The sequence below is a fragment of the Prionailurus bengalensis genome, chromosome B1 (assembly GCF_016509475.1).
Source record: "Prionailurus bengalensis isolate Pbe53 chromosome B1, Fcat_Pben_1.1_paternal_pri, whole genome shotgun sequence".
In the NCBI taxonomy this organism is placed as follows: Eukaryota; Metazoa; Chordata; class Mammalia; order Carnivora; family Felidae; genus Prionailurus; species Prionailurus bengalensis.
Genome location: NC_057344.1, coordinates 150,266,107 through 150,291,147, shown reverse-complemented (window position 1 = coordinate 150,291,147; position 25,041 = coordinate 150,266,107). Strand labels below are relative to the sequence as shown.

The 25,041-nt window shown below is 35.9% G+C and overlaps 1 protein-coding gene across 2 annotated transcripts in view; it reads right to left on the bottom strand.

Moving 5' to 3' along the window:
- LOC122478839 (transmembrane protease serine 11E-like) overlaps positions 1–9,356 on the bottom strand; it is a 48,436-nt gene extending 39,080 nt beyond the window's left edge. For both annotated transcript variants that reach the window (XM_043572558.1, XM_043572559.1), the window contains exon 1: positions 9,235–9,356. In XM_043572558.1, coding sequence (XP_043428493.1) covers positions 9,235–9,242 — 8 coding nt within the window. In that variant the 5' untranslated portion in view covers positions 9,243–9,356. The remainder of the gene's footprint in view (positions 1–9,234) is intronic.
- Positions 9,357–25,041: the final 15,685 nt, after the last annotated feature.

The following is a 25,041-nucleotide window of genomic DNA, read 5'->3' as shown; positions in this document are numbered from 1 at the left end:
AGAGCAAACAAGCCAACCATGTTCAGGTACATTCTTCATGGCAACCATAAAATAAATACTGATCAATTATTCAGTAGCAACGCCACATTTTTCTCACCAAACAAACAAACAAACAAACAAAAAAAAAAAACAACGTATATAATGTAATAAGTTCTATTCTCCACAATATTCCTAGCATTGAAACAAAAATTAGTTTTGTAACACTCTTAGCGTTTCCTTCAAAATTGGCAGGTGACACCAATTACTACCTAGTAAAAGCAATATGATGGGGTAGGGAGGGGAGCAGTATAAAATCATTCATACCAAGCTCTACAACAATTTTTAACATATCTGACAACACTTCCTTGATTATTACTGAAATGACTCCATAATGGGATTTCACATTGTAAAATATCTAAAGATTATTGAAATTGTAGGCACAAAAACATAGTATTACTTAGTACAGTAATAAATACAGTACTTAGTACAGTAGGAAGTTTTAAATAGATATTGTGAATAAACATTGTTGACAGAAAACCCTACCACTCATTAACTGTTAACTTAGCCAAAACCCATAGCTTAACCATTCCTATATTTAACCAACCATAAACTCAAGTAATAATATCTTTTCTGGCACCTAATTTAAATGGAAGTTGTGAAAATCACACATGTGATCATTAGACTTTGTTAAATACACATATTATATTAGTGGCAAGTATTAGTGGCAACTCAACAGGAAGGAATGTCTCTGATCTCCATTGTGTGATCATCAAGGTATTTATTAAGTTCCCAGACAGATATGGTGCAGCACAGGAAACTACAAACTGAAATTCAGGTTGACACTTAGCTTGACCTCTAGAAATATATAATCATGGGTAGATGTGGTGAAACAGAACTTAAAGATATTATTAAGAAATTAGGTATGGGTTTATAGACTTATAAATTGAGCTATCTTAATCTTTAATTCCTTAGATATATTTGCTTTCTTTTCCTCAAACTCTTTCCACTTCAAGATGTTAAATTGGCACGATCTGAGTAAGGAACTTGAAAAGCCAGTTTCCCACAGAAGTGTCGACAAGGGATGCCACTGCAACTAGTCGTGGGAATTGTACACACTTAAAAGTGTAAAAGAAAATAGGAATTCACAGGAAGTGTGTGAGTATGTGGCGGCAGGTGTTATTAGAAGAAAAATAGTTGAGAAACCTCAGTTTGGGGCTGCTCTGAGGCTAACATATGGACTTTCAGAAACTTTTTGTAACGTTAGATATCTTCCTTCCAAATCTTTCTCATAACTTTGCTTAGATGCCTCCTATGAGAGTTGGCATGATATAGTAGAAATAGCTCTGAACTATAAAACCAGTGACCTGCATCTTAGTCCTGAGGATTCTTGCTTAAGGATTAAGTCCTTTCTGGGGCGCTTGGGTGCTCAGTCAGGATAGCCTCCGACTTTAGCTCAGGTGGTGATCTTGTGATTCCTGAGTTCAAGCCCCGTATGGGGCTCTGTGCTGACAACTCAGAACCTAGAGCCTGCTTCAGATTCTGTGTCTCCCGCTCTCTCTGCCCCTCCCCCGCTAGTGTTCCGTCTCTCAAAAAAATACGTTAAAAAAATTTTAAGGATGAAGTCCTTTCATCTGAGCCTGAAGTTTCTCAGCTGAAAAACCTGAGAGCATATGCAACATCACACAAATTCCAGCATCCCTTAATCTCCAACTTGCACCATTGTTGCACGTGCTCTCATTTTCTTAATTTGTTAAAAAAACAATGGGGACTTTAACTGATCTAAATGCTCTTTAATTTCCAGCAAAGTTAGTGTTCCATGTCTCACATGACTTAAAAATGCTTAATATTTTTGTAATAAAAATTCAGCATTTATCAAACAAGTAGCTTTAACATAATTTTCTCTGGTTGCCACATGCCAGATAACTGGAACAAAGTAAGGGATTACAAGTAAGGGACTGCAAGTGATCCAAGTTTTGTAAGAGGAAGTCATAAAATGTCTTTACTGCTTGCCTCCTAAGCCAGTTTAAAAATCCCTAGATTTCATTTTACATAAAACAGTAATGGCCCTTAAAATTGGAATGTATCCATTGAAACACATGCTAAGACTCTATGGTGTCTTCCAGGTTGCTGTTTTCCTGGCAAACACTGTTAGCCACAATAGAAGAATCCCTCCAGTAGTCTAGAAACTCCTGTTTATAATATCTGAATTAATTTGTCAATGAAGGACAATTGGAAAATTACTGATTCTGTTAATATTTATATTATTCTTCCAGATGTGAGATTTCTTGATTAATGAATCTCCTGCCCCAGTTGTTGACCTGTAATATACGAAAGTATTGGGTCTTAACTTTTGAATGGAACACAGAATTTATAAAATTGATCATTATATAATTACATTAATAATACCCTAATATATTGGCATTTTAATGATAATAAAGAAATATGCTCAGATTCATGCTAGAATAAGGTAGGACTTGCTGTGCAAATCAATACCATAAAATTATAAAGGCAGTGTTTTTTATCCAAAAGAATAAAATATTTTCAGTTACCAACACCCACGGCTTTAATTCGTATCTATATGCTGATGGCTACCAAATCCATAACTGCAGCTCAGATCACTTTGCTAACTTCAGACCCATATGTCTACTGCCTGCTGTTCATCACAATAGGATACACTTACCATCGTTCAAACTTAACATGTCTGTAGTAGATACTTGTAAATGTATATCCCAAATATTTTCTTCTTATTAATAGAATTTTTGATATTTGGTTAAGCACATGGCCATCTGGAAAATAGAATAGTGTCCCTTGTCCATAGGAGTCACCGTGTGAATAAGTTCTGACTAATGAGTCTCTATTCCAGTGGGTGGAATCCTGATGTGCATTTCATAGCTAGAATGCATATGTGCTAGTTGGAGCTCAGGCAATCATATTGGACCGTGATTTAAGGGTGTATATTCATTGCTAGTGGGACAGCACAACAGCAGGAGCCTAAATTCCTGATTACTTTGTTAATCTCCTCACAGGTTTACCTGTTTGCCTCCAGACTTGTTTATATTAATTCCCTTTTATATAAACCTCTGTTACCCTAAATTTCTTGTCACTCCTACATAGAGAAATCCAATGCTATTAAAATATGCAAAACAGATTAATTGCAATCAAGGTAAATTGCCACTTTTATGTAATTATCTTTGTGAAAAGAGAACATCAAGAAATATATTACTAACTTTTTTATAGTTTCTGTATATGGAAAAGATGATAAAATACTTTTAGTTAATATTCTCTAGCAACTGATTTTAAGATACTCTTGATTATGCTCTATGACTTTAAACAAAGGACTTCCATTTCCCTGTCTGGGCTTTGGCATCAAACTCATTGGCATCCATGAGTTTGGATTTAGTCCTGGCTCTGCCTCTCACTAGCTAAGCGGCTCTGAAATTACTCACTCTCTCTAAGTCTACATGTCCCCACCTATAAATGGGGCTAATGATAGGATGTAAGTATAGGGTTCTTCTGAGGGTTAAACAAAATAACACCTATAGAGCAATTGGCATCAGACCAGGCACATAATAAAGGTTCAACAACTGTTGGCTCTTATCATTATTTCCACCATAATAATGAGAAATTAATTTGTTTTCGAAGTGGGCTGAAAAATCCCTCAAGTTGCCTCATGCATGCCTAAGGGGATAAGAAGACAAAGCAAGTAAGGCTCCCAAGCCTTAGTGCCACTTCACCCACAGCAACTCTGCTCCATGTATCAGGAGTTTGCTTAGGCCTCATGTGTAAAAAGAAATTCAACTGATGAATTAAACTCCAGCTCTACCAATCACTTACTCAGAGATTTGGAAGTCTTGGTCTTCCTAATCTTTGGTTTCCCTACCTGTAAATTCATGGTACTATTAAAATTATCTACCTTACAGGGTAGTTGATAAGTACCAAATAAGAAAATATATGGTGGAATCATCTATATGTATTTTTTCCTGCTATATGTACCCTCTCTGAATTTTGCTAAATGCAACCTGACAAGCTTTTAAAGTGAACAACTAATTTTTAAAAGGTCATGTATTTCTGTACATATTCAAATGGAAATAATAATAATAACAGTAGTATTTCCTAGATAATGTAGACACCTGTGTTAATTTAACTCTTCTACTTGACAATATTGGATTCAGTTTACAGGTGAACAGGAAAAACAGATCCTCTCTCTACTATTGACTGACTCACCCATTCCTGTAACCACATGCAAATTACCTAATCTTTGAAAATTGAATCCCCTACTTTATAGAACACAGATAGCAATGCTGCCTGTCTACCAGGAGGAAAACTGAGAAGACTACCCATTGATTAGTAACACTGTTGCTTATAATTATAGCTTTTATAGCTTTTGACACAATGGGACAGTTAAATCATCCTTGCTGTAGAACCATTGTGGTAAATACAGGAGACGGGAGGATGGTACAACATTGTGGTTAATAGCATAGGTTTAGAGTGAGATAGACCTAGGTTAACTCCCAGTTCTGCCATGTGTTACCTCTGAGCAAATAATGTTACCAACTGAGCCTCAATTTCTTCACCTATAAAATGGGTATAATAATATAATCATAGGTTGTTATAAAGATTAAATACTCATGATATTTTAAAACGGTAGTTGGCACATAGGACACGTAAAACAAATGATAGCAATTATTATTTTGTTCTTCGCTGACTCACAAGTTGACTTGAAACAAAGTGCTAAGTTCTTCTGTATCTCCTTTTGCAGCTTCAAAAAAGAGGCATCACCTGACATCTTCAGACAAAAGATTGCAAGAAAGAATTTAGTGATGATGTATGGTACTTCTGATTTCCCTAGTTTAGTTCTATTATTTCAGAGCTACTATTCTAAAAGTCTCACAAATTGCCCAACCACACAGGCCATGTAAGTAAGTGGGAGAAGTTCAGGCTTGCAGATTCTGGCATAACTTGATATCTCTGCAACCCATTTTTTTTTCTCAACCTCTTAATACTTTCCTATTCTCTAATCCACTCATTTCAAATGTATTAAATTATGCTTGCAGTTGTGAGGGCATTCTTCCTAATTCTCACCCACCGTCTCTGATGAGAATATGCCCAAAGGAGTGTGCTTTATGAAGTTCTTCATGCAGTTCCTCTAAATCCTAATGCTGACAAAGCCATGGAAAGCAGCCAGAGCACCCATTTCACCACCTTCTGTCTTAGAAGACCTGCTCCACAGCTACCCAACTCACCCCATTCTCGATTACTAAAGCCATCAGGCATACTTATAAAGCTCAATGCTGATACTGAAGCACACGATGTTGCTTTTTTTCTTGAATGTTTCTATTTATTCCCTCTTTGTATTGAAACAATGGCATATTTTTGGAGGAAAGCCGACAACAATGAAAAAAATAACAAAGGTCCATTGAGACAGTTATAGTTACAACAGACAGGTGACTTCTTTCCATGATATGCCGCTCGAATTGAACTTGATTTTCATGCAATAGCAAATGTTGTAATCCTTTTTAGAAAACAGTGATGATGTAATTGAGGTATTATACTCTCAGTCACTGCTCACCTTTGAAACTGTGGAAAAGTTAGGTCACATTTTCGTCTTGTTTTAGTACAAAGATAGTTTTAAGAAAATTAAATAAGGGCAGTCCATGCATTCTTTAAAATGTTTCTAAAAATGTACCAATGAAAGTAAAATACATGCCACCACCTTTCCTCCTTCAGCATTTGTGCACATTATTTCATATCAATCTGTATACGATCTGTTTCTTTGCCTAGGACATTGTATAGCCATATATGCCTACACATACATGCACATTTTCTCCAATCTGTATGTGTGTGTGTGTGTGTGCATGTTTTCCCTTTCTCTATTAGAATGCAAACTTTCCAAAGACTCTTCTTTTAGCTCCCCGCACATGATAGACAATGTGTTATGGCAGTAACAGCATAGACTTTAGAGCCAAGAAGGCCAAGATCAGATTCTTACCTGATTCAATATTGACCAACCCTGGACAATCTGAGCCACACTTATTTCAACTCTTAAAGGAGCAATCACAATAAGTTGGGGATGGGGGAAGTTGTGTGGTTTTTTTTGTTGTTTGTTTTTCTTTCGAGAGAGAGACAGAGAGACAGAGAGAGACAGAGAGAGAGAAACAGAGACAGAGACAGAGTGCAAGTGGGGAGGGATAGAGACAGAGAAGGAGACACAGAATCCGAAGCAGGCTCCAGGCTCTGAGCTGTCAGCACATAGCCCCACGCAGGGTTCAAATCCACGAACTGGGAGATCATGATCTGAGCCAAAGTCAGATGATCAACAAACTGAGCCACCCAGGTGCCACTCAGTAAGTGTTTCTCAAGGTATTTCCAGAATTAAATAAGATAGTATTTTAGAAAATGTACAATACATAATAGGTGCTCAACAGATAGTTTTCTTTCTTCAGGATCCCATAGCAACTCTGGGCCTAAACCTCAATTTGGTGACCTTTCAGTATCACTATCTCTGAATTGATTTGGGTTAGAGGGTGGGAGAGGGGGATATGCTTGATTGGTTTTACGTTAAGGTTTCCCTCTAAACAAACATATTTTTGATCCATATTAAGACCCTCCCTGTTGGACACAAACTACCTAAATCATGTCTGTATCCACCCTTCAGTTTCCCATACCTTCTGAAATTATCCTCTCTTCCTTAATCATCACTACATTGCATAAATGAGTACTCTTCTCCCTTGGAGGGAAAAGTGACTAGGGAGAGATTACCTCCCATTATGATATAATTATACCAATTTAAATAAAACGAAGGGCTACAGCTCTCTTAAAAGCTGACCTATTTAATTTGTGCTTTAATTCTATTCCACCTTACAAGTTCCTTTCTTTTTTATAGCTTTACACTGTAATCAGTACTTCTCAAACTTTAGAGTGAATAAGAGTTACCTGGTGTAACTTTTAAAAAATGTGATTCCCATGCCTCAATCAGAGATTGATGAGAATTTCTAGGATGAGAATTGGGCTTTTCTATTTTTAATAAGCCCCCATTGAATCTAATGGAAAGGGTCCATGGGCCACACACAGAGAGGTAGTTCTCACCCTACTGAGTAAAAACTAAAGTCAATTTTTTTAATTTGAATATTACTCATTTCGCCTTTGTGCATCTAAATTTGTGTAGATACTGTCTATAAATTCAGTCTGTTTATCTTTCATTCTTATCAGTGGTTGCAGATAACTACAGTTAGCATACATCCCATCAAAAATAACTATATTTAATAAATATATTCTTCTCTTCCCAATCTCTTCCCTATGAACTTATTCCTAGTAAATTTTTCTTTAACCTTCTGCTCTGTGTGTGTGTGTTTATAAAATCCATGGGTTATTCTCTTCGTGCTCAAAGGATAGTATAAAATAAGAATTTGAGGGAAACGGTAGCATTTGAAAAATAATATTTACCTGGTCCAAATTTCTTTTTACTTTTAAATTCTAAAATAGGGTTCTCATTTAGAACAGGTGCAGTGAGGGAGGGGGCTCTCAGAAATTTGGCTAATGAGGAAGGAATGTGACATTTGATAAAACCCTCCAGTGTTTCTTATATGTTTGCCCAGCTATGAACCAATGTCCTTAGAAAGAACGTATTTCAATTACACCTCTTTCTTCAAAGCCTTCCTGTTAGTGCAAATGTGCATAGTAAATTTAGTCCCTTTCCACTCTAGCCCATTCTCTTAACATCTCTTAGGCTGACAAACATAGATATGCTCCCCTTTTTTTACAGTTTTAGATCAGGGAGGAGTTTTTTGTTTGTTTATTTTGTTTTTCCCTGAGAGATATCTTCCCTCCTCTCTGAAGTAGGACCAAAAAATAGGTACATCTTTTCCTTCAAATTAGAGAGTCTACTCAGAAAAATGCATTCCCATACCCCCATGTTATAGCTCCTCTACACAATTTCTAGACTCACTCATATCTAGCATAGACAAAGTCTGAAATCTATTTAGTATCTTAAGTTTGATAGAGATTATATGTTTAAATAAAAGCACTCTTTTTTACAGTAATATTCTTTTTTTTTTTTTTAAATTTTTTTTTCAACGTTTATTTATTTTGGGGACAGAGAGAGACAGAGCATGAACGGGGGAGGGGCAGAGAGAGAGGGAGACACAGAATCGGAAACAGGCTCCAGGCTCTGAGCCATCAGCCCAGAGCCTGACGCGGGGCTCGAACTCCCGGACCGCGAGATCGTGACCTGGCTGAAGTCGGACGCTTAACCGACTGCGCCACCCAGGCGCCCCTACAGTAATATTCTTAAAGATAATGTAGTAAAAAGTGTAGGACAGAAGAATCATCATGGATTATAGGGAAGTACTTGCAAAAGGTAGGGAGCCTTGAAGTCTGACTAAATTTATGTCTGTAGCTCTTAGTTGCTTCATCAATGTGTATAGAAAAGTATTAAACTTTTCATAAGTATGTGGAGCTTTCTATCAATGACAGAGACTGAGTGTTTGCCCCTATTAAGATTCTACTGGAAGTTTTTCTGAACTGTTTCCTTCTCAAAGTAGAATCAAAAAAAAAAAAATGACATGCCAATATATCACTTAGAGAAAATAAAATCTTAATCTGAAGATAAAATTATTTTTCAGAGTCCAAACTAGTACATAGAAACTTTGTTACTGTTTAGTTTCTAACTTTGAATGAAAACAACTTCAAAATAATTATGATTTATCTGTTAGAGAAGTGATTGTGGCCAGGTATATCACTGGATTTATTTTTTAAATCCAACTCTAATAATTTGATCAGACTGTCTCCTTAAATTATTTTTTTTCCTTTCAAAACATCTATAATTTTGAAATTTAAATTATTTACTTCTAGAAATGAATGTAATTTTGAACTGCATGATTTCAGATTTATTTTTTCTCACGTATACCTTTGAAAATAAGAATACTTTCTCAATAACACAAAGCCCAAGCTAAGAACACATTCTATTCTTGAAACTAACTAACCAGTTAACTAAAAGACAGCTGTCAAACCCCATCTACATTTATCATTTATTGAATCCATCTGAAAATATATACAAAAATATTTGGGGATGAAGCCTTACATCCCAGGGAACACTAATGCAGAAAGAAGAGAAATGTATTTCTTGACATAATTTTATGTTAAAATCAAAAATATTTTCTTAAACAAATAATAAATTAGAGATCTACACATTCTGTGGTGTGGTTTATGCCATTTTGAACTACAAGTTAATTTAAGACAAAGAAAAAAGGAACTCACCGATACATCGCTGACCAGCAGGGAAGAGCCCTGTGGAGACCGAGGTCTGCAATCAAGTGTGTGCATCCAGACTATATCAGCAATTTCATGGGCTGGATTGAGGTGAAGAAAGAAGTCACTAATGATGTAAATAGAACCAGTCTGACGGGTCTTGGCAGGTGTAGTGGGGACTGTTTGTATGGGGAGCAGGACTAAGTCAATTTTATAGGGAGCATGAGAACATAAATAATTTATAAGCACTTTCTACGAGTGGAAACTTAAAAGTTATTGCCTTAAGATCATAATAGCTTAAAAGTGTTAACATGCACCAGGAGTTTTGTAAAGGTCAGAAGTTTAAATCTAGGAAGAAATTTTAAATCATATTGCTCAGCCTCCTCATGTTTTCAGTGAAGAATCATTTAATTAAGTTAAATGATTTGGTCAAAATCACATTGTTTATGACCCACCAACCCAGGAGTAACAGCTATATTTTTTAATTTGTCTAACATGCTTTCCACTCTACCATGCATATAATGAAAATTCTCCTTTGGTATTGACTGTAAGTCATCTGTTGAAAATATAGTAGAGATTTAAAAAGTATTAATACCTTAAAATTAAGTGGTATCATTCTTCTAGAAAAACCAAGTAGTTTATAGATATTCACCCCCAATTGAGATAGTATATGTCTTTCATTATACTGGAGAAAGGCATATCAGCCAACACAGTCATTACTGTCTTACTTCTGCAAAGGAAGTGATGTATTTAAAAAATGTGTTTTCATACATGTATATACAAATATCTGTGTATTTGTGGCAGGTATAATCTTTAAATTGCCTTCCCTAATCCCCATAAATGACATTAGGTGTATCTCATCTGAACTTCCATGGTATCATAGCACTTACTATATTGAGCTAGAATTTTTTGTTTTCTTATATCTCAACTCCACTGGGCTGAATTCTTAACAGACAGTAACCCCGTTCTTAACATGTATGGGATCTCAAAAATATGCATGGAAAGAGGACAGAAAGGAAAGAGGAAGAGGGTATGTGTGACCAGTCCTAAAAATCACCATACAGAAGGCAGATTGGTACTGTTTAATATTACCAAACATCCATTTAGCCACTGGCTTATCTAAACAGATGCAGAAATTGGGATCCGTAGTAAGGCTACCAAGAACTGGAATCATTCTCTAGCAATAACCCAAGAAATCTCTATGTTGGGGCAAACTGTTCTAGGGACTAGAGAGACCGTCATATCTACCCTTTTTATTCAGCCCAATAGATCACTTAACACTGAAGAATAGCATGTATATTTACTTGAAGTTATAGTATCAGGTTTTTGTCTACTCACTTGAAAGTACAATTTAGCCAAAAATAAAGAGGCAACAATAATGAAGTAAAAACTTCCAGGTTATGAGATTAAGTTGTCCTATTACACAGCCTTTAAAAAGTGAAATCCTCATTAATAAAATGTTAATACTGGCTTAATAATGCTATATTCTATTTTATTTCATATTTTGTGAAAATATTGACTATACTCTTGCTTTCAAAAGAAAAAAGTTTCCTCTCTATTATAACTTTGGGCCAAGACCAGGTCAGACTCATTTTAACAGAATCTCATGACTTTTTTCTTTACTAAAATCCAGATTCCAACTCAAATTCTTTATAAGATCTGATGGTCGTGTAAACTTAGGGTTATGTACATCTAAAGATGTAGATGCAAAAAATAAGAGGGCTTCATGATTTTTTTAAAAACTCATGGATAAATCCTAGAATTATAGAAAACCAGAGATTAAGGATATGTGAATAGAGGATGAGTGGTTATCAACCAAAAGATAATTCTAAGTATACCCTTCCTGTATTAATGACCTTCATTCAGTCTACTCAGAGAGTATTTGTATGTGTCATCAAATTTCATGATACTGCTTATACTTCAGTAGACATTTGAAGAATGACAGAGAAAGAGGGAAGAATAAAACATTAGATTAAATTATCCACCAAATAGAGCTTTTCATGTATTTAGGCATTTCCTTAACAGTTATTCTTAGAGGTAGGGTACAAAAGCAAAGTCAATCATTTTTAAGTTAATTGATATCTAAGAGGGTGGAAAAAGGATTTTAGAGCAAAAGTTTGTCTTTTATTCAAATATTTATTTTCTCTATTGCTGTTTTCCTAAAATCATAAATTTTATTTTGTGATCCTTTTGCCCTAAACTGTGGCATAAAGAAGATGTATTCAATGAGTTACCCTCCTTTTCATGACTGAGATCAGAGCAGTCTGTCTTCCCTGTGTCCTTCTGTGCCAGGTGGAGGCAGAGTCAAGATGAAATATATTTGTCAACTTGAGTCTCTTGGAAACCCACAATAGATACGTTACATTGCATAACTAGTAAAATAATAACTTGAACCACAGGTATTTTTACCAGCCAACAAACTTTTCCATAGTCCTTCCTATACTTAGCAATGTCATAGCAATGAGGCCTCTAATAGCCATAAGCATGAGTATGCTGAAGAAGTATAGTGCCAGCGTGGCTAGTCATGGATGATTTTTATCACTGTTTAAATATCCCCTAGCTTGAGTCAAGTTCTTTTATGCCTGATAATATATGGATGTTTATGCATAATAATATAATTAATTTATGGAAGCCCTCAAAATTATACCTAGGTTACGTCTCTGTAATGCTAAAGCAATCCTTTTATTGGTCAATTTATTGGGTTAGCATTACAGATTGACTAATGTTAAACCCGTGAATGAGCGAGTTATCAGAATACACACAGCTATTGTCAGTTGTGTTTCCATTTCCTCCTATCATGTATTGTTTTGAAGCTACTCATGCACCTTAATTTGTTCAAGCTGAGAAAACAAAGAACATCAATATAATTAACCTTTGGACTCTATCTCAGTAAGGAGATCATGTAAAAATGCTGCTGGATCACCGACTCTCCTTTTTTCTGTCTTATTTTCTTAACCAAAATGTGATTTGTTTTTCATTAACCTATCTGTACCTGTCTGTGAAACCCTTCCTTTTTTCCGTCTAAGACTTTCCTATCGAGTGTCACTATGTGATGGTTGTTTCTCAGCCTGTCTCATCCACTACTTTCTCAACAGAGAAGACTCCATCAGCTAGCCCAGGGTTGGCTTTTAACCCAGTATTGCACTTCGTGGGGTTCCTGGCATTAAAGCAGCCACACACAAATGGCCAGAGATGGAATCGTTTGCCAAAGAAATTTCTGGTCCTTCCCTTTGCATTACCTGTATCAGGGAAGAATCCTTATCTCTAGCTTGGTTTCTGCATGTTTTTTGAGGTGTTTGAGAAAGGGGAAGGACAAGAAACCTATCATGTAGTTAGGCAAGAAATCTTATTAATCTAGATTATTTTATTATCAGTCTTTTGTTTGAGAAGTGCTTACCCAGAGGATTTTTTTAAAGTTTAGTTTCACAGAAACTTTTTCTCCCTTAAATTATTTTTGGGATAATATTTAAAATGAGACATGTTTTTTATTCCTGTAAAATACATAGAGAATATAACATTCCAGTGTACACAAAGAAGGCAAATTCTTTCAAATAAAAAGTATTATAAAATGAAAAAATAAATTCCTCCATGAGATGTTCTGCATCTGGTACAACTATCTTCATGATGCTAGGAATAATTTTTCTGGGTATTGATGTGAGGTTTTACTAAGCTTTACAATGCCTAATGATGCTTATAGTAAAAATAAGACATGAGTTTTTATCATTAATACACAATAACAAGCAAAAACAATCTTTTCATTGTTTAATTTGTTAGAATATACAATACAGATTAGTTAGTGTTGTTACACTAGTGAATGAATGAAGATTTTTGGACCCATTTTCTTTTAAAACAATTTTTTGCAATTAGTCTTTGAAAAACATTTTTAAGGTTAATTGATTTCATGTTAGGAGATCAGCTTTCAGTCTTCTAAACAAACCCTTTCTGGGATATGAAGCAAACCCTTTCTGGGATATGAATCTCTACAAGTAGACATTCCCCCAAACATACAATAAATTGATAAAATAGGGATCAAATTCAAGAAAAAAGTACAAATGCATGTATGTTCTATATATCGTTTGACATACTTGCTCTGATAGAGATGAAAATGGCTCTGAACGTCCTGGCAACAGGGAAAACAAAGGAAACTTAGAAAGTTTTACAATTCTCATCTTTGGAAGAAAAAAAGCACATCCAGAGAGATTTTTTTCTGCCACTAAGTTGATGAAGACATTTCCCAGAGAGGGGCTATACTGAGCAATGCATTGAATAATACCAGCAATATTTTTACCAAAAAGTAGAAGAGAATTTTTTATAGCTGTTTTTAATAATAAATTCAAAGAAGACTGAGAACATAACTTTGAAGTTAAGGTTGGTGACAGATTTGTATAGGAAATATATTTATGAGGATATACTCATAAATAAGGGTATACTTCCACTGGTCTAGCTTGACCCAAGGGTAGAACTCAAAGTCCCTAGATTAGAGGTACCCATGTTCCTTAGATGAATTTCTGAAATATAATTTCTCTTGGAAGACTTTTGATCTTTTTTTTTTTTTTTAGTTTATTTATTCACTTTGAGAGAAAGAAAGAGCATGTGAGCAGGGGAGGGGGAGAGAGAGAAGCAGAGGGAGAATCCCAAACAGGCTCCAAGCTATCAGTGCAGAGCCTGTCTCAGGGCTCCATCTTACTGTCGCTGATTGAGGGAAGTTCACATTTACTTTGTTAAACCAAAAAGACAGTTGACAGAATCAATGCTTTATCAAAACTGAGGAGCTGGATGAAAATTTACATTTCAATGTTTTAAAAATTCCACAAGATTATGATTTTAGATTAGTGCATTTGCCTCCTTAGTAGATCCTGCATGCTTTGTATTATTATGTTTTATTGCTTGGTTACATCTCAACAGGAGCATAAACGCTAAATCATTTTATTTTTATTCTAGTGAAAGCTTCCAACCATGATGGATTGAATCTCCTTTTCATAAGTCTTCATAAAATCTTGGCACATGTGATCATTTTCTACTAATTTCAGTTGCTAGAATTTTTGTCTAGTATAAAATTTCAACTGTGAATCTAATATAAATAAGTTTGCCTTCTTTTTCCCCTCAACATAAGCTTAAACAGTGACGCTGGCTGCTTGGAGTAGAGAAGTTGGAAGATCTGGCTCCTCTCTCCTCACTACTTAGTTCCTCTAGTTTTGGGGTCAGAGGGGGAGATAGAGGTAAGAAATCTTACATAATCAGGCCTGTTGGTGGGGGACAGTGTCCCAGGTCTTTCTCTGGTTCAGTCCAGTTTGTCTATGGCTATTAGATTCTACAATTGAGAGCTCTGTGCTGGTGATGTGCTTGTTTTTCTTTGGATGATTTTCAGCTTTTCTCTAGCTCTCTTAGCCATTGAGGAATCCCTCAGAGAGAATCGGTCATGTCCATTCTGGGCTCTGACACCAGTTCTACCCCTAATTCCTTCTCTAGCTAGAGTTTCCCTTCACTTAGAAGCTATCCTGCCCTTTTCCTTTCCTTCATGCTGCTCTGCATATAGCTATGATAACCATTGATAACCACCTTTTGAACCTTCAAAAACCACAGAATAACAGCCTTAGGTAGAGGAGGCTATTTATTCCCTGTCAGGAACAAATTCTGGACCACAGTCCTTTCCTACCCTGTTAGTGTGAGCTACTCCAGTGAACTCTTATTCAAATCTGAAGACTAGAAGTGAGCAGTTATGTTTGGTTCACAAGTGGCTCCCCAACTTCAGTGGCAAGTTCTTAAATTCTCCAAGAAGACTCTCACCACACGACTCTGCCATAGAAGCTCCAGGAAGACTTGTGTGTTCAATAGCTTATCATCCATCCAGCTGAGGAAAGAGAAGCCAATCTCCCCACTTGCACACATGTGGACACACATGTGATCTTTACATGTGATTCTCCCAATGTGCTTTTATCATTGAGCTTCAGGAAGAGAAAGAGGAATAACCTTTTCCTATGAATACTGTGGTGTCCAAGAGTTTGTTGACTTTCACCACTCTTTTCCCTAGTTTCCTCTTTATACATGTTGAGAGTTGAGTGCTGGGAACTGTTAGGAGAACAAGTTATTTCATCCCACAGTGTGTCTACTCTTGGTGAGGGATGGGGTCTGGCCCCAATTTTTGGTATCTCTTTGCAATTTCTCATAGGAAGGGTGGGACTTAGTTCTTCTTTTCAGTTATGAACAAGAGAAAAACTCCTTCTATTCAATATCCTAAAGTCTTTCTTACAAACTTATCTAATGGTAGGGACACCTGGGTGGCTTAGTTGCTTAAAGTGTCCAGTTCAGCTCAGGTCATGATCTCATGGTTCATGGGTTCAAGCCCTATGTTGGGCTCTGTGCTGACAGCTCAGAGTCTGGAACCTGCTTCAGATTCTGTTTCTCCCTCTTTCTCAGCTCCTCCCCCACTCATGCTCTGTCTCTCTGTCTCTCAAAAATAAATAAACATTTAAAAATTTTAAAAAAACATATCTTATTGCGGTCCCTAATTTCCATAATATTTTATATTTCTTGGAGTATTTTTTAAATCAGTTCCATCATTTCTATTGATCCATTGAAGGTATCTACTATTAATCCAAAATTATTTGGCTACTCCCACCTTATCTCCAACTGCTACATGTCACTCCTTCTGTTTGCTCTTGACCCCGGAATTTAGTTCTGCCTCATTGTCTTTACACTGGCTGTTCTCACTTCCTAGAATTCTCATTGATTTTCCCAGAACTTACACTATCACTTCACTCTTGTCTATGCTCAAATATTATGTCCTCCAGGGAGTCCTGACAATTCTGTTTAAAACAGTCTGTGCCACTAATATCTCCCATCTGTCTCCACCCTGTTAGCCTGCCATCTTTTTCTTCAAAATATTTATTAATAGTTAAAATCATTTACAGTTTCTTCCATTAGGATGAAAACCCTTAAGACTAAGATCTTTATATTGTTTTCCTTGGCTCTATCCTATGACCTAGACAGCACCTGAAACATGGCATTCAAAAATACTCATTGATTGAATTATTTACTGAGCATTTCTTTGTACCCAATCTCTTTGTGTCCCAATAGGAGACTATTGGTATAATTAGGTAGCAGGTTTTTATCTTCAAGTAAAAAATAATAATAGGTAACATTTATGAAATGTTTACCTGTGTCATATCCTCTTCAAGACACTTCATGTATATTTCAATCTTCACAACAAGCCTGTAAAGCAGGCATCATTTTTATGTCCATCTTGCAGAGAAGGGAACTATGGTACAAAGATTTATGTAATTTTTAAAAATCTTTGTTGTGGTAAGAACAGTTAATGTGAAACTTACTCTTTGAACAAAATGTTGAATATACATTATTGTTGACTATAGGTACAATATCGCAGAGCAGATCTCTAGGTTATTCAACTTGTGTGTAACTGAAGCTTTATGCCCATTGATTAGTAACTCCCTGTTTCTCCCCTCAGTCCCTGGAAGCCACCATTCTCTTTGATTCTATGGATTTGGCTATTTTAGATACCTCATATAATTGGAATCATGTAATATTTATCCTTCTGTGACTGCTTATTTCACTTAGCATAATGTTCTCAGGGTCCATCCGTGTTGTCACATATTTCAGATTTCCTCCTTTTTTAAGGCTAAATCACATTTCAATATGTTGATATACTATAGTTTCTCTTTTTTAAGCTAAATTTAAAACACATTCATCAGGAAACATATTACACCATAACCTTTAAAAATATGAATAACTTATTTCATCTCAGCAAAAGGGATGGTATTAGTATAACCTCTTTAATTTTTTTAAAGTTTTTAATGTGTAAAAAAATTTTGAGTATGGTTGACATATAACATTACATTAGTTTCCAAGGTACAACCTGGTGATTCAGCAACTCTGTATATTATTCTATGCTCACCACAAATGTAGCTACCATCTGTCACCATGCAACATTATTACAACATCATTGACTATATTCTCAATGTGTACCTTTTATTCCTATGACTTATTCATTCCATAACTGGAAGCCTGCATCTTCTACTGCCCTTCATTGACTTTTCCCATCCTCCCAACCCCTTTTCCTCTGGCAACCATGAGTTTGTTCTCTGTATTTATAGGTCTGATTCTGCTTTTTGTTTGCTTATTCATTTGTTTTGTTTTTTAGATTCTCCATATGAGTGGAATCATATGGTATTTGTCTTTCTCACTCTGACTTCTTTCACTCAGCATAATGCCCTCTAGGTCCATCCACATTGTCATAAATGGCAAGATCTCATTCTTTTTTTATGGCTGCATAGTATTCATGTGTGAGTGTGTGTACCAATCTTTCTTATCCATTTATCTATAGATAAACACTTACATTGCTCCCATATCTTAACTATTGTAAATAATGCCACAATAAACATAGCATGCACATATCTTTTCAAACTGGTGTTTCATTTCTTTTGGTAAATACCCAATAGTAGAATTATTAGATGATATACTATTTCTATTTTTAATTTTCGAAGGCATCTTTATACTATTTTCCACAGTGGCTGCACCAATTTACCTTCGTACCAACAATGCACAAGAGTTCCTTTTTCTCTACATATTTGCAAACACTTGTTATTTCTTATGTTTTTCATTCTAGCCATTTTGACAGGTATAAGGTGATGTCTCATTTGGTTTTGATTTGTATTTCTCTAATGACCAGTGATGTTGAGCATCTTTTCATGTGTCTGTTGGCCATCTGTATGTCTTCTTTGGAGAACTATCTGTTCAGGTCCTCACCCATTTTTTTAATTAAATTATTATTATTATTATTATTATTGGTGTTGAGATGTGTAAGTTCTTTATATATTTTAGATACAAACCCTTTCTCAGATATATCATTTGCAAATATCTTCTCCCATTCAGTAGATTGCCTTTTTGTTTTGTTGATGGTTTCCTTTACTGTGCAAAATCTTCTTATATAGATGTAATCTCAATAGTTGAATTTTGCTTTTGTTTCCCTTCCTTGGGAGACATATCTAGAAAACAGTTGCTACTGCCAATGTCAGAGAAATTACTGCCTGTGTTCTCTTCTAGGATTTTTATGGTTTTAGATCTCACATTTACGTCTTTAACCCAATTAGAGTTTATTTTTGTGTGTAGTGTAGGAAATTGGTCTAGTTTCATTCTTTTGCATGTAGCTGTCTAGTTTTCCCAATGCCATTCATTTGTTGAAGAGACTGTCTTTTCCTCATTGTATATTTTTATGTCTTTGTCAGAGATTAATTGACCATATATATGTGGTTTTATTTATGAGCTCTCTATTCTGTTTCATTGACCTGTGTGTCTGTTTCTGTGCCACTACCATCTTTTTTTTTTTTTTTTTTTGATTAGTATAGCTTTGCAGTGTATTTTGAAATCTGGAATTTAAACCTCCGGCTTTGTTCCTCTTTCTCAAAAATGTTTTGGCTATTTGGGGTATTTTATAGTTCTATAAAAATTTTAGTATTATTTGTTCTAGTTCTGTGAAAAATGCTGTTTTTATATACCACATTTTCTTTGCCCAGTCATCTGGTCGTGGACATTTAATTTGTTTCCATGTCTTAGCTATTGTGAATAATGCTGTAATGAAATAGGAGTACTAATATCACTTCAAACTCCTAATTTTAATTCTTGGGGATAAATACCCAGAAATGTGATTGCTGGATCATGTGGTAGTTCTATTTTTAATTTTTTGAGGAAACTCCATACTATTTTCCATAGTAGCTACACCATTTTGCATTCCCATCAACAGCGTGCAAGAGTTTCCTTTTTTCACATTCTCACCAATATTTTTTGTTGGTTTGTTTGTTTTGTTTTGTTTTGTTTTTAATGATAACCATCCTGACAGGCTTGAGGTGATATCTCATTCTGGTTTTGATTTACATTTCCCTGATATTGGTATAGAATGTTTTTTTTTTGGTGGGGGGGAAGCATTTGTATATCTTCTTCGGAGAAATGTCTATTTATATTCTTAGCCCATTTAAAAAATCAGGTTATTAGTGTTTTTGTGGAGTTGTAGGAGTTCTTTATATATTTTGAAGATTAACCCTATATCAGATAAGTGGTTTGCAAATATTTTCTCCTATTTCATAAGCTGCCTTTTGACTCTAGTGATGATTTCTTTTGCTGGGCAGAAGTTTTTAGTTTGGGTATCCCCACTTGTTTATTTTTTGGTTGTTTTTTTTATTTTGGTTTTGATTTTGTTTTTTATATTTTTATTTATTCATTTTGAGAGAGAGAAGGAAAGAGACATGGACAGAATCCTAAGCAGCCTCTGTGCTGCAAGTGCAGAACCTGATGAGGGACTTGATCTCACTAATGGTGAGATCATGACCTGAGCCTAAATCAAGAGTGGGACGCTTAACCGACTGAGTCTTCAGGTGCCCCTTTTTCATTTTTGTTTTGCCAGGACTTAAATAACTCAACCTAGGTGACACACTGGTAAGTGTCCAAGCTGGGATTTGAGCCCAATCAGTCTAGTTCTAGGTTATAGGCTGGGTTGTTAGCTACCATACTTTAATAGTGCATTTTTAACTTCTAGATTGGTGGTTTTCCAGCATTAAAGTATTTTTGATAAGTAATTAAACTCAAGACCTGAAAGACTGCCCCTTTTGAATCTATAAGGCTAACCAGAAAAAGAATATATGCAAATTATCTAAATCATCTGTGGGAAGGCAATCACTACTCAACATCCAGTCAAAGATACAATGTCTTAGTTGGTTTCTTTTTTAAACTTACCTACTTGTATTTTTAGGTAATGCCTCATTCTAAAAAAAGAGATAGGACTGAATATTTAACAATATTAATTATTTGGTGGATGATAATATAAAAGACTTTTTTTAATTTTTATTTATTTTTGAGAAAGAGAGATAGAATGCAAGTGGGGAGGTGCAGAGAGGGAGACACAAAATTCAAAGCAGGCACCAGGCCCTGAGCTGTCAGCACAAACCCATGAGCCGTGAGATCGTGACCTGAGCCAAAGTCAGACACCCAACCACTGAGCCACTCAGGAGCCCCTGACATTTCTAATACCAGAAGTGTCCAGGTTAAAGGAGATTAAGTGGTGCTAAATTAATCAAAATTGGACTGCAGAACCTAGCGATGCCTGAATAAGTTCTAGCAAGTTGTGTTTGGCACAATGCCTCTGGGAGTTACAAAATTATCTTGTTCATAATGAATGGAAAAGCTAACTGTTATTGCAGTCTCTTTTAAGGAAATAATTTTGTTTTTATTCATCTTTTATTCTTCAAAGCATCTAGCAAAATGCCTAGAACAGCAGACTCACCCAAAAGTATTTACAGAATGACCAGAAATATTATCATAAAATATGTTGTTCTACTTGTTTAAAACCCGACCTAAGATGAACAACTCTTTTGATTTCCTTTTAATGTCACAAACAAGGCTATTTTGATCTCTGGAAGCCACAACTTCCTGTTACGAACCCAAATCCTAATATACTATAGTAATATGTTTTTCTACCTATTAGTGACTCTTAGTTTGTTTGGGCCTAATAAAGTTAAAACAAAACACACAAATGATAATGAGACCCTGCCCTATGTGTAGAATTTCTGGAAGTATGGGATATAAATTATTAAAACTGGAACCCCCAAACAGGCTGTCAGAATGGATGTGCCATTTTTTTCATGGTCTGAAAATATTTCAAGGTGAATATCCAGTGTCAAGAGTCAACTTATAGTATTTTTGTGTCTGATATATACCTGAAATGGAAAAGAAAGGAGGGCTAACGTTGGAAAATAAAAGTCTAAACATCAGTCTTTTGCCTAAGTAATTTGAGGTGCAGGGCTATACATCCATAGAGGGCCTGGAAAGGGTAGGCACAGGCCTTTCTTCATCTGTTTCTCTTTCAGTTTTATTACCCAGCCCTGATCCACTGTGTGTGGATGAGGCCTATCCCTCTCTCTCCACCTTAAAGGAGCTCACCATTGATTGGGAATGATTGTTGCTGAATTACTCAGTAGGAAATGAGTCTCACATCATATTCACCCAATCAAGACAATTTCAGAACAAATGCCAATGTCACCACCAATACCTCATTCTTGTGTTGAGAAACAAGAAAGAGAAAATAAACCTAAAATTTCTGAATCCTGAGATAGTATAGACTTTTAATGATAAAGTGATCAAAATAATCAGTAGACTATGAAAATAAAGTAAAATTTGAATATATTTAATCCATATATTTGTTAAAATATCTATTGTATCTAAGTGCTATACTGAGTTCTGAGGTTAGAGGTGGAATCATCAATTGCTTCCCACTGGCAGGAAGACATAGCAGGAGAGGCAAATGAAGATGCTCCATGTGTGGTATGGAAACAAGGGCTAAGGGAAGGGAGACAACGGAGCAATTGATTCTGTTTGGCAGAGTTTTACAGAAAGCCAAAAACTCACAAATAATGAAGATTTCACCAGGATAACAAAGAAAGTTCATGAGCAAAAGTACTGAGACTTGGATAAAATACACACTACAGTTATAACTGTATAACTGAACTACAGTTCACCCAAAAAAAGGCTCAATCTGAAAGAAATACAATTTTTTTTTCCTAATCCACACCCCTAAGTGATCAAACTCTTTGTGCCAGTCCCTTCTTGTTGGTTCAGCGTGATCAGTAACCCTGGAAATAAGTTCCCATATTGAATTCTTTTTTTACAATCCCTTTACTTCTCAGAAAACATTTTGCATGGTTGTATAAGACTAAGTTTTCTTTCAAATATAGAAAATTACCACCTAGCCACTCCCTTCCTTGTCTTTCCTGTCATTATACTACATTGCATTCTTGGAAGACATTCCTGAGCCACTTAGGGGACCCTGCTCTGTGCTTCATAGGACGCAGTACTTCACATAATGTTGTACTTCTTAGCCCACTTTGTAACTGTCTGTACATCCGTGTCCCCATGACAGTGTAGGCTCCTTAAAGACAGGATTGTGTTTAACCACAGTATTCCCAAGGCCTGCCCAAGTGCTGGACCCATAGGTGGCACTCAACAAAAATCTATTAAATGAATGAGTGTTGCATTGTTTGGGGTTTATGGCCCCAGCATCCTCTTGTGGGGTACTGGATCAGGCCTGGCCAGGACAGGAGTCAATAGGGCTGGCAACTGAGGATTACTTCCCAGGAAAGGACACACTAACTGAGGAGGTCTGTGGTAGAAAAACCAAGAGGACTAAATTCAAGCCAAAGTCCTTAAAAAGATGGAGTTTCACAGTCAAGAAAACAAAAATCTAATGGCAGAATCAGGGTCTTAAATGAAAAGAAATCCTAGGCTGTGCCTCTCAAACTGAGGACCTTGTGTTCACAGGAGTATTTGTCAGGGTGCCTTGGAGGACAGGAAGCCATAAGACCAACATGGACCAACTTCCTACTATGTCAGATTTATTCAATGGTGAGTAAATTAAAACATTCTATTTCTGTTAAATATAAAGAGAGTGAAATGCCAATATTCATAGATTTTACAAATAAAAATGAGATTTCAAAATAGCTCTAGCTTTCAGTGAGACACTTCGTTTGTATGCCCAGGTTCCTAGAGGCATATGCTTTTCCCCCTCATATTGGGGATCCAGCAGTACAAATTTCTGAGAAGCATAGGTAGGGTAAGATACTAAACAAAACCAAACTTTCAGATACATTGGGCCCAATTCAAGAGGGATCTTGAGCAATTTACAAGAACAGTATTGGGCTATCCGTAGCTTGGTTTTTCTGATTTGCATAAAGGTGAATTGTATGAATTAGAGAAAATGTTAAATAGGTGACTAGATCCTAACTTTTTAAAACTAAAATCAAGTGTTTCTTACAAACAATTACAAAGCAATCCATAAAACAAGATTTGCCACAAATTGATCATTGTTGAAACTAGGTAATAGATACTCTGAGGCTTCATTATACTATTTCCTTTATTCTTTTATTTATTTGAAAGTTCTCATACTAAAAATGTAAAGAGACTAAGGTGCTTAGTTATAAATTAATGTGCCAATAAACAAAAGGAAGAAAATGTACAAAAAGACAATTCCATCACCCAGATGCCACCATTTTGTAGTATTATTTTTCTAGACTATCTATGCATAGAGATAGATGATTTTTTTAAATCTATAAGAAATATAATTTTATTTTTCAGACACTACCATATTTTAGCATTAATTTTCTAGCTACTCATAGATAGAAATTATATGGATATTTTAAAAACTGTGTTTGACTCTCCAAACTCATTCTACCTTACTCTCCATTGAATAGCAGCACTCTGGTTTCGGAAATCAACCTTACTTAACTCAGTGTGTGAGCCTGACTGATCTAAAGAGAATCACAGTCCCTTTACCAGCAAATGATGTAATTCTAGCCAATGATATATGAGGAAACGGTTGCTAGAGACTTCTAGAAAAGTACCTCTTCCAGTATTTACAGCAAATGAAAGCCATTCTTTACTTCTCTATCTGAATATGAATGAGGAAGCGAGCAATTCTTAATTGCACCTGGAATGTATCTCATATTTGGAGAATCAGTTGTAGGATGATGCATAATTTGGATGACAGTGCAAAGTAAAACCACCTGGTTCCTTGATAACATTATTGGGTCACTGAATCCACCAACCCTGAAGGGTGTCCTACATCTGTGCTTGATGAATTGAATGAATAAATCTAATAATTTTAACTATAAAAACAAATGTATCATTTTGAATTCATTTTGAATTGGATGCTCTGTTACTTGCTGCTGGAACTATCCTGAGAGCATGCAGTTTAGTCTTTTTTCTGCTTAAGGATGAATCATGAACATCTGTCTGTATCGGTAAATTCAATTCCTCAGCATCATTTTGAGTGCCTGTGTAGTACTCCATTGTGTGTACTCCATTGTGTACCTGTACCTTGCCAACATCTCCAAAGTGTATTATGCAATCTTCTTGTACTGCTAAATGCATGAGGTTCCCTAACAGTGACTCCATTAAAGAAATGGTCTCAATATCAGTATCCTTTTTGAAGGCAAACTGCCCATCTGCTGAATGGCCACTGTAATAAAATAGCAGCTGTATGTTCAAAATTATTTTATCTAAGTTCAAGATTTGACACCAAGATAGCAGTTCTTTCTTGTGAATCCATGGAAAGTTTTAGATGGCATTGTCTTCGTTTCCACCTGTCATGAGCAGGCTATGAAGGCACACACACGAGTAGTGTCTTTCCACAACATCAGCTTTATTCAATCACAAAGCAAAGTCAATCACAATTATAAAGCAGGTTCAGGATTCCAAACTCAATGACCTTTCACCATGTGATTAAACTTGGTTTAATCACACAGAAAAGAACATAAGACAAACCACGCAACAAACAAGACAACAGAAGGGTGTAGGAAGTTAACAAACCAAACTAGAAGTCAGTCTATGGGTGCACAGTTGAAATAAAGACCAGGTCTGAGTCCGGATCAGCTCTTGGAATTTCCTGCTTATTATGTTCAAGCGGTGAAGGATCTCAGTTCTGTTTGGAGATCAATCCAGCAGAGTCTTCAGGCACAGTTGCTTTTTTTAAGTGGTCAGACATAGAGGGGTCATGTCTGAAGAGTCTGACAGTTTGCTGCAAAAATCTTTCCCTTTTAGAAAGGAGTTAAATCGGCCTTGGGCCCCCTACCAACCTCCTTTGCTTCTGCTTGTTACCAGTTCTGGGTGTCAGCTGATGCTGATCGCAGCGATATATCATAGCTGCAGTACCTTTGCTTGCATCATCACTTGACACAGTTCCTGCTTGACACAGGCTCCTGCTTGACATGAGAGACTCCATTTTGCTCTCTGCACCACATTTCATTAAGGAAAACGTTC